At 37.7% G+C, this 10,258-nt stretch overlaps 1 protein-coding gene across 1 annotated transcript in view; it reads left to right on the top strand.

The window, feature by feature from the left end:
* TECTA (tectorin alpha) overlaps positions 1–10,258 on the top strand; it is a 74,281-nt gene that overhangs the window by 11,558 nt on the left and 52,465 nt on the right. Inside the window, exon 7 of the mRNA XM_018567589.1 lies at positions 7,316–7,886. Coding sequence (XP_018423091.1) covers positions 7,316–7,886 — 571 coding nt within the window. The remainder of the gene's footprint in view (positions 1–7,315; positions 7,887–10,258) is intronic.

The following is a 10,258-nucleotide window of genomic DNA, read 5'->3' as shown; positions in this document are numbered from 1 at the left end:
AGGGTCATAAGGGGTGTTGTGTGTGGTGTACTGGTAAAAGGGGGAAAATGGAGCCTTTTCTGTGTTCCTCACCACCAAGCTGGAGATTGGCTCTCAACTTCCAATCTACAATGAGTACACAACATATTGTTTCCAGCTGTCCACCTCCTAAGTGCAAATCCTCCCCATGTACTCCCTTCATTTACCTACTCCTGCTTTCCTCTTTACCCCATTCTCCCCATTATCGTTCTCACTCCATTCTTAACTACCTTGTCCCCCTCTTCCTCACTCTACCCCGCTCTTCCCCCTGCCAAACACCCTCTTCACCACCCCATCCCCCTCGTCACTGTCATGTCCCACTGTACCCCCCTTCCATCGCTGCACTTTCACTGCAGAAAGGTCAGTGTCAAATTTTGTTTCCGAAATATTTTATGCCTAATATGTTTGCAGTGTAATTGGTGTTTAACATTGTATTCTCTGCAAGAACTGTTTGGTTGCCTCACTTTAAGTAGACTGGACAGACTAAAAGTTGTAGCTAGCTACACAAATACAGTAAGAACATCAATTATTTTACTGACGAACAATACCTTTTTGACTGTATTGCACCTTATTATGAGAAATCTTCCTGTATATAAAGTATTTTAAATTGTACAATCAATAGTTTAACAATATGCTTCTTGTAGAACCTGCAGCGCTGAATACTGAAAAATGGCCTGGATGGGAAGGGGGTTTAACACCGCGGATGTCAACTGGTTAAACAAATGTAAAAGTACATTTATACAATGGCTTGCTGGATGCACAGAAAAAAAAGAAAAGGTGGCATTTTATTTTTAAATGTCGGCAAATGTGAAATTACTGAAGAAATTAGGATGCAAAGTTGGTGTTCCTGTGTTCAGTATGAAACACACACACATGGCCTGCACACATCAACTGTTTTGGACTTTTGTGCTGCAGGACTCATATAAACTAACTTTTTGCTGTATGCACTTGCTAACCAAATCTCATCCAGTAGATACATTTCACTGGTAGATGTTGAAACAAGCACTAACAATTAATAGGGGAACTGACTTTCTGCTGAATCCTACAATTTACAGAATGGTCAGAAAAATGTTTGCAATGGCATAACGATAGCTACCTTTTATAGATTTATAAGCTGTGCATTTGTTCTAGAGGATAAATTCTGGCTCTCTTTAACTCCCTTTTGCTTGGCCCTGGCCTAGAACTTTTTTTTTCTATCCTCCCTTTTACTTCCTGACAGGGAGTGATATAAAAGCTCTTCAAAGTGAAAGGGAAATACCTTCTTCGACAGTTTTCTCTGCAACATGTGCCTTTGTTGGTAGATTTTGCCTCACATCTTGTGTCAGTGAACTGTAACATTTTGGATTTTGCATTACTTTTTGTATTGGAGGCAAGGGTTAACAGGAATATATAGAGGGTGAATTCACCCAGTATGGAGAGTAGACATGTGCATTCTTTTTCGGACGAACCTGCAAATCAAAGAAATTCAGTTGATTCAGCGATTCGGCTTAATCCGAAATATATTATATGCCCGAATATACAAAAACTATATTTGGGCATACATAAATTATTTTTCAGAACACACGGGGGCCAAATTGGCCACCGGCATTTGCTGTGCATGCCTGCCGCCATCTTGGAGGCGGAGCACTTGACGTCACATGCTGAACGAGCGGTGGCCATATCGGCCGCTGGTGCGTTTTGTACAGGTGCGCCGAAGAGTATATCTTGGTACACACCAAGATGACAGCGCCCGAAGTTGAGGGTGCCGCCATCTTGGGGTATAGCTCCAATCGCAGAGCACATGCGCAGAACACGCCAGCAGCCGATAAGGTCGACGCTTGTTCTGCAGTTTCAGTGTGCGGTTTCTGATTCGGTAGCTCGTTCCCTCCCAATCCAAAACAGCATAAAAATTAGTTTTCTTTGATGAAACAAATGAAAATGTTTTTTGTTTCCATTTGTTTCGTAAGAAAACAATTTTGTTTTGCAGTACACATGTCTAATGGACAGACAGCAATAAAAACCCGGTTCTAACCCTTCTCTGCTCTATTCCAATGTAAAAATTCAGGTTTTGGCTTTAGATATACATTTTATAGATGAGGTTTAGTGGAAACATAAGAGAAGCTGACATGCAGTACCAATTATGTAATTTCCCATTGTAAAAAAATAATATTTTCTACACCACACAACACGTTATTGTGTGCATAACACATGTGCACTGGTGTGTGGTGTGAAAGTGTTTTGTGTAAATGGGTACTTTAAAATACATTGCAGCGCTTTCTTTTTTCCCCTCTTTTATTCTTTAAACTTCAATGTATCTCTATGCACTGCAATGCATTCTGATACGCTACAGCACTTCCAAAGGCCCAGCGCAAAAATTGCAATATGTCCTTTTTTTTTCATTGCATACTAATGCAAAATGTTGGTGTGAACTAAATGAATTGGCTAAGGCAGATTGCATTGTTCTTGTTTGGAGTAAAGATCATCAAAACAATGCTAACTGCTTTTTACTAGAACACATTTCTGATGCCTGTTTTTTTTTAATGATTTCCCAACAAATGCGTTAAGCTTTATCATTGTGATTCTCGTGTGAGCTGCTATTAAGTACTTCCAACATTATGAGAACATTTTAAAGAATGTTTGTTCTTCTTGAAATCTTTTTATGGATAGAGCATATTGTTGGAACAGTTTGTACTGTGAACACTATAAACATTTACAATAGAACTTGACATTTTAGGTTCATTCACTGTAAATGCCATTCCTCCACTCTACAATGAAAGAAAGTACTTCTAAATTAGGCTCTATAAAATGAGACATGCTGAGAAAACATGCTGCATTTTTATTCAAGAGACATGAATTTTCCTCTTAAGTCTATTAAATGTAGACCTGCCAAAACTTATTTAAATCTTGTCCAAGATACACATTAGTGAAACATTTTGATTACATTAATAATGCTTGTCATGTGAATGATTCCTTATTGCTGTACAAGGCAGTTTGTTTCAGTTATTGTGTATTGGTTAATGGAGAACTGTGTAATGGGTTTAGTAAATTACACTTATCTCTACGGTGTCCTTTGCTAGATTACAGGCTCCAACACTTGCTGTCAAGACTCTGCCGCCACACTTCATATCACTGTGCTCTGTTGGTTATATTTTGATTTCAAGTATTAGACCTCAAACATTTTTCAAAGGGTCTGCTGATCTCCCAGAGCCAGCAACCAGAAGTGTGCAGGTAGTAGCTGAACAGCTAGTGAAGAATTCAATTAAACTTAAGCACTTCCAACACTGGAGCATGCAGCTTCCTCCTTTAAATAAAATAAGGATATATGTAAACTGTTCTGTATATATAATTATCATGGGCAGTTTTAAACTTACCACCATGAAAAAGGTATCCAAATAAAAACAAATATAAGATTGTAACCCACACACAAAAGAAAGGTTTTCAGCCTATTTGTCTTTTTAAGGTTAGATTGGAACTTTCCACCTATTACCCAATGGCTTTTAAAATCCATGCTCTTAAAGAAGAGCTCTATAAACTATCTTTAGGAAGGCTAGTGTAATGTGTTAAGTACACTTATCTCCATGATGTCGTTTCTCAGTTATGACTCTCCAAAAACCGTGACTGGAGAACAGTGGGGCAGCCACTTTAATGTTTCCAAACCATGGAATTGGCCTCTGGAAATAAAAAATCCATAGACGTCCACTGCTGTGACTAATTTCATTTAAAAGATAGATGGACCTAAAAGTGGGAAACACATAACTAAAAGCATTGAACTGATGGTACCACTGTACCCTGGTCACAGTTTTCAGATAGCTATATTTGATAAATGACAACACAGAGGTAAGTTTAATTTGCACATCACCCTTATTCCCAGCAGTCCTTTCACAGCCTTAGTCAGTCGTACTTTACTTGTTCCCTTAATCTGATATTTATTATTCTTTGTGGAGGAAGAAAAAATGCAATAGGGGAAGCATGACATCACAGAGGGAATGTTTTTACTGGAGGATATATTTTCTGTTTTGATGGTCCAGAGAAAAGCCAGTACCCCTCTGTGTTGCCTTTAGGAAGACGTGGGGAGATTCCAATACAAGGCAAAGCAACAGGTGCACATACTTAACCTATCCTTTGCTGGCCCATGCTATTCATCTGCCATGAAGAAAGAAAGAACCTGGTATTTATGGGTATAGGAAGCATGTGATTCACTCCACTTCCTCTCATGTGACAGCACTGCTGCTTGGTGCTCGGCTCAATACTTTGACATGGGGGCAGAGAGTGTGTCCTCAGCCCTGTGTAAGCTTCAACTGCAGGGACTCCTAGATGGAGCTAACACAAAGTTTCTTCTTACCCACAGAAGCTTAATGGAATAGCAGGGGAGCAAAGGTGGGCTGATTATCTGCTACTGGAAAGGAGGAGAACCTTAAAACAAACCTATTGCTTTGTTTTTCATAGCCAAAGCACAGGTTTGCTTAAAGATATGTATTCTCAAGTGGAAGTGTTTGCTAGTTGACAGAGCAATCTCCCAGGGATGTGTTCATTCATGATGCCCATAATGTCTATGATCAGAAAATGTAGAGAGTGATATCTTTGAGAAAAATTGAGAAAAATTGAACCTTGAGAACCTTGAGTAGCATTATTTTATTAGGTAAATGCCTTTCTATCAGTAGACTACAGGTATTTCAACCTAAGGGCATTGCTTCAATAAGATGAGACTGCAGTTCCTACGTTTTCTTTCTCTAGTGTGCTCATTAAGTAAGATAAGGGTTTTTTGATACACATCCTTGTGAATTTACTTCAGCAACTAGAATCAGTTGGCTCCATTTGCAGCCTGTTAGCATCTATGGCAAATGTCCAGCTATTTCTTCCAAATGGTTTTTTGTTACATTCTGTAACTTAAGGGTTCATTAGGGGTAACAAGAACAGAAGAGAAACAGAAAAGTGGGTTGAATTCTAACCAAATGATTATACAAAAACAGACAAAGAGGGCTTTAAAAAATATTCTTAAATCTCGAAGACATTTAACACCCCGAGTCAATTACCTGAAAGATGCGATAGCGAGCAGTAAAGAATTTAGAGACGGACTTGTCTACATTACAGTCTGTTCTCCATGGAGAATCTTGCCAAAATCTGGAAAGACAAATTAAGGTAAAGTGAATAATTTGATACAAAATACAACTCACCTCTGCTTGTATCCTTTGACAAATCTGTAATATTTTTTTTTTTTAAATAAATTACCTTGTGATGAGTTACAGTGTTAATCCTATGCAACTCAGAGGATTCAGACTAAAGTTTTCTACAGAAAGAGGTCAATCTTAAGGTGAACCTGTCACTGAATATACTGTTCCTGACTAATCTTATTATTAAGAGCAGACAACAGAGCCCGCACAAAGCTATAGCTGGGCCTAAAGTATTATGTGTTTGGCCAACAATCCTCACCACTCTGCACACTCAGTTAGCCGGTGGAATGGCAGAGAGCATACCAGCTCCCTAATTTCTGAGAAGTTGAGGCTTCTGCTCACATGGTAGGGCTCTCAGGCATCTTAGGCTGCAAAAAAGATAATTTAGGGGCCACATACAGGTACATGCAGGTATTTTATGGTGCTGGTTCATGTTAACTTCACCAACAAATATTGTTTAATCTGCTTGAAAATAGGTCCCAGCTTTGGACCACGGTGTGTAGTTATGATGAGACATCAGGCCTGCTTGCATTGTAGGCCCATGTGTTGTAATGTAATGCTTTATACAGAGAAACATTATGTTTGTTCTGACAAGCCAAGCATTTTTTCTCTTGCAGCAACCCTGGTGGTCTCTAGCTGGAGTCTTTTTTTAGATTTAAATTAGATCATCCACTTATAGTTTTCTTATTTAGTAAATAGTATTATTTTATTCAATTTGTTACTTATCCTATCTTAAGTATATGCTCTATAATTGTCAGTTGGTAATTTGCACAGAAACTATGCACACAGGTAACAAATCATTGGTAGCTCTGAAGTTCTAGCTTGTGTAATCACAGATCCAAAAATGCTCAATATTTTGGATAAGGTTAAACCTTAATTTCCCTATAATATGTCCGGTTTTAATTTTTCAAGTTTGTCATAGGTTCACTTTTAATTCTCTCAAAATGAGGATGTGCCCATATCGCTTGTATGACAAGAAGAAGCGCGTGGACCCCCCTTCCGCTGCCATGCCCCCTCTCAGCTGCTGTGCTCCCCCGCTGCTGACGGTTATGCCGGGCTCCGCTGTCCCCCCTGTGGGCCTGGGACCAGCACAGCGAAAGAAGAAGAGATCAGCTTGATAGCCCCCTGTGTGATAGCAATAAAGTTAAGCATAAAAAAAGTTCAAAAAAAATTAAAGTCTCATATTAAAAAAACACCCAAAAATTATTATTATTATTATTATTATTATTATACAGGATTAATATAGCGCCAATAGTTTGCACAGCGCTTTACAATATAAGGAAGACATTACAGTCACAATACAATTTAAGACAAGATGGTAAGGAGGGCCCTGCCCGTGAGGGCTTACAATCTAAAAGGGAGGGGCAAGTGATACATGAGGAGGCAAAACAAAAATGTTTTAAGTCCCCCGCCCCCATGTGCATGCACATATAAAAATTAAATATAAAATTGCATATATACGTGCGAAAACAACAATGACACCGCACATAGCACCACAAACATTGTAGTGCGAACAATAATTCTAAGGCCATCAGCCACAATTTTGAAGCTTGATATGTGTAGTGTCTATTTACCTGATGTGACCCCGTGTTTTATATTTTACCAAAAAATTGGGTACTGATAAATGTTTTATAACATAACGTAGGGAAAACAGACTTTTTTCATTATATAGTAAAAAATAAACCCCCCAGTGGTGATTAAATCCAACCAAAAGAAAGCTCTATCTGTCCCCAAAAAATGGTATAAAATTTCAGTAAAGCATTGCATGACTAAATAAATGTCAGTCAAAGTACCGAAGAGCTGAATACTGAAAAATGGCCTGGACAGGAAGGGGATTTAACACCCCAGTCAGCAAATGGTTAAAGCAGGTAAAATGCCAGTCAGAAGGAGGTCAAATGAACCTGTCAATGCATTTTGAATGATCTCAAAAGCGTCTCAAATTGACAAACTGATGCCATCGACACAAACCCAAAGATCTTTGACGCAAGCCCTTACATTGGTCTTTAATTTTGAACATTGACTTCATTATTATTCCTCAGGGATATCGGTTTTCTATATGCAATATATGTGTGGTGTTTGTGGTATTATTATTATTAATTAAACAAACATTTTACCCATTAATGAGAGTCATATTTGCTTTACTACAGGTAAACAATCTGATATTTTCACTTCCAGTAATTTTGGAACATGGAGCCATTAAAATATACCAAAGTGGACTCTCAACTGCAGTGGAAACTGATTTTGGACTGCTAGTGATGTATGATGGAGAACACTATGCTTCTATATCAGTACCTGGCACATACATTAACTCTACCTGTGGGATGTGTGGAAACTACAACAAGAATCCAGAGGATGACACCCTCCGCTCAGATGGAAGACCAGCTATATCTGTGATAGATCTGGGAGAGAGTTGGAGAGTGTATCATCCAGACTGGAAGTGTTCCTCTGGGTGTGTAGATAACTGCAGTATATGTGATTCAGCAATGGAGTCACTTTATTTTACCTCAGAATACTGTGGGTTTATTAACCTCACAGGGAGCCCCCTGTGGGAATGTGGCACTGTAGTGGATCCCACTGCCTTTGTCCACAGCTGCGTATATGACCTTTGTGGCTCCCGGGACAATGGCACTAGCCTTTGCCAGGCAATCCAGGCTTATGCTCTTGTCTGTCAAGCACTCGGGATTACTGTTGGTGACTGGAGAACGCAGACTGGATGTGGTGAGTAAATATACTGTATACTGTAAACTGATGTATATTATTCATCATAAATATTTTTGAATACAACAAGGTAGTATGCATTCTGAAATCCAAATAGTGTTTTATCAGAACTTTTAAATCTAATCCAAAGCACATAGGCAAGGCACATTTAAAGGTGGCATACAGGTAAGTAACCATATGGTCAAACATCATGTCAATGATAAAGAAAGCTAACCACCTAAATTTCTAGGCCACAAACTACTTACTTAAATGATGTACATGGCATTGGACTATCTGTGTCTACCTGCTAAATATATTGGTGATGTCAAAGTCAACAAAACTAGTTTAAAGTGATTTTCACTTTAATTGAAAACAAAATCCCTGCTTCAGTATCTCTGTGAAGTGGTACAGAAAGGGTATTTTCTACTACATAACCTTTTGCCCTGTTAATTAAATAATATTGGTGGCCATAGACTACATATGATTGTTGGATGTGCAGGTACATTCAAACCATCAGAAGGGGTCTTTTTGACCGTATACTGGCATAAACATGTTATATAAATGCTCAGGTTATCAGAACACTTATGTTCATGTTTATGACTGTAAATATAGAAACTGAAAGTAGTCACTCATTAGACCTCCAGGGGAACAATAGATATCAGAGAAAATTAAACATGTCCAGCCAATTCTTCTGTTCACGAGATGGTTGGCTGGTGTTGCTTTTTCTTATCATAGATTGAACTGTCACTCAATTTGGTTAAAAATTGCTAAACTGAATAATCCACTCCTCATCTCTTTGACCAGATAAAATTAGTTCCACTATGGCAGATCCCATAATGCCAAAATTAACAATCTGAATGATTATTTTGTAGGATCACTGCAGACAGACATTTTCAATGGGGGTTATCATACAGAGGTCAACTTTCATTTGACTTTTGAATGTCTAATTTGAGGGCCTTATATAACTTCCATTCTTAAAGTTAGGAAGATTTTTCTTTTCTCACTCTCCTTTAGAAAAAAAAGTGTGCATGGCATTAGGACTTAAATTATATAGATATGTTAAAGGCTAGATCAAATGAATCTATATTTGAATACAACCTTTGCCTGTCATATTGATGTTTAAATTTGAAGTTAATTCTCGGACATAACCAGATAAAGAAAACAAAATGCAGCTGATTTGTTATGTGGAAGGAGTACTGATGATTATGTACACCTTTATGGTTTTGTATATCAAAAATGGTTGGCTGTGACAGGAAATGCTTAGAATAAAAAGTGTCCTGTAGCCCGTATAAGGTGTGCTTTACTCAAGTTAGTAAATGAAACAACCACTTTTGTTTTTTGTATTTGTTATTTAATTGCTTATGATTCTTAGTAGCATCAAATCCTGTCAGTAGCAAATCCCATAGCTGGTTGAGTGAAATGTTGTATAATTTTAACACTGCTTTATGCTGTGCTAGTTTCCTAAATGTTTAATAATATTTGTGGTGAAAATAGTAGCATTTGCAAGAGATATTCAGCACTGAGATGCAAAAAAAGGATTAAAAAATGTAAACAACATTTTATTACAAAAAAAAAACTTGGTAATTTCATATAGTACACAGAGCTTTAGCAAACAAAATACCACTCATTTAAGGCTGACATCTACTATAACCCAGGAGTCCAGTACTGTAAGACCAGAGTGATCAGCCACCAGTCTGCCCACTGTTTTTCTATGCAAGTTGTAAACGCTCACCTATTCCTATTATTTGTAGTAGGTTATTCTTATTTTTAGCTACTGCTCGGTATAGCACAAAAGATTAAACAGGTTGTGTTAAACAGCCACAACAGAGCTTCCTATTACACCAGTCAACTACAATAGACATATTCATTGGCTTCCAGATGGCTTGAAATACCAGTAGCTTTACCGGTTACATTCCCACATATGTACCTTTGAAACTTTCACTGGAATCTGTATTCACTGGAAAATCAACAATGAAATACATGAATATAACAAAAATAAAGTGCAACCATAAAATTCCTTTTAACCGGCAGATAATAACAACAGGGGCAACAAGAGCAAACGACCAAAACTTTTAACCAAATCTCTAATGTTATAATCTACTTACAGGAATCAAATAGGAAACAATACAGCATAACATTTTAATAATTCATTTATGTAGCAGTAAAATAGCAAAAGTTTGTGATATTAAACATGTTTTTCAGCTTATTTAAAAATAAATCTGTTTTGTAATCTTCCTATGCCCAACAGGAAGGGAAAGTTCTACTGTTTGTTTGAGGTTTAATTTGTCTTGGGTCCCTAGTTATAAAGCAACAGTATGGTACTACAGCCGTCATACCTCTGCTTTAAGAAAGAAAGTGATTTACAAATGTGCATTGCTCTTCGTTTGCACTGC

This window comes from Nanorana parkeri, unplaced genomic scaffold (genome assembly GCF_000935625.1).
Source record: "Nanorana parkeri isolate BGI_ZX_2015 unplaced genomic scaffold, ASM93562v1 scaffold1070, whole genome shotgun sequence".
Taxonomy (NCBI): domain Eukaryota; kingdom Metazoa; phylum Chordata; class Amphibia; order Anura; family Dicroglossidae; genus Nanorana; species Nanorana parkeri.
Note: the sequence above shows the minus strand (reverse complement) of the source record. Positions and strands in the feature narration are given on the sequence as shown.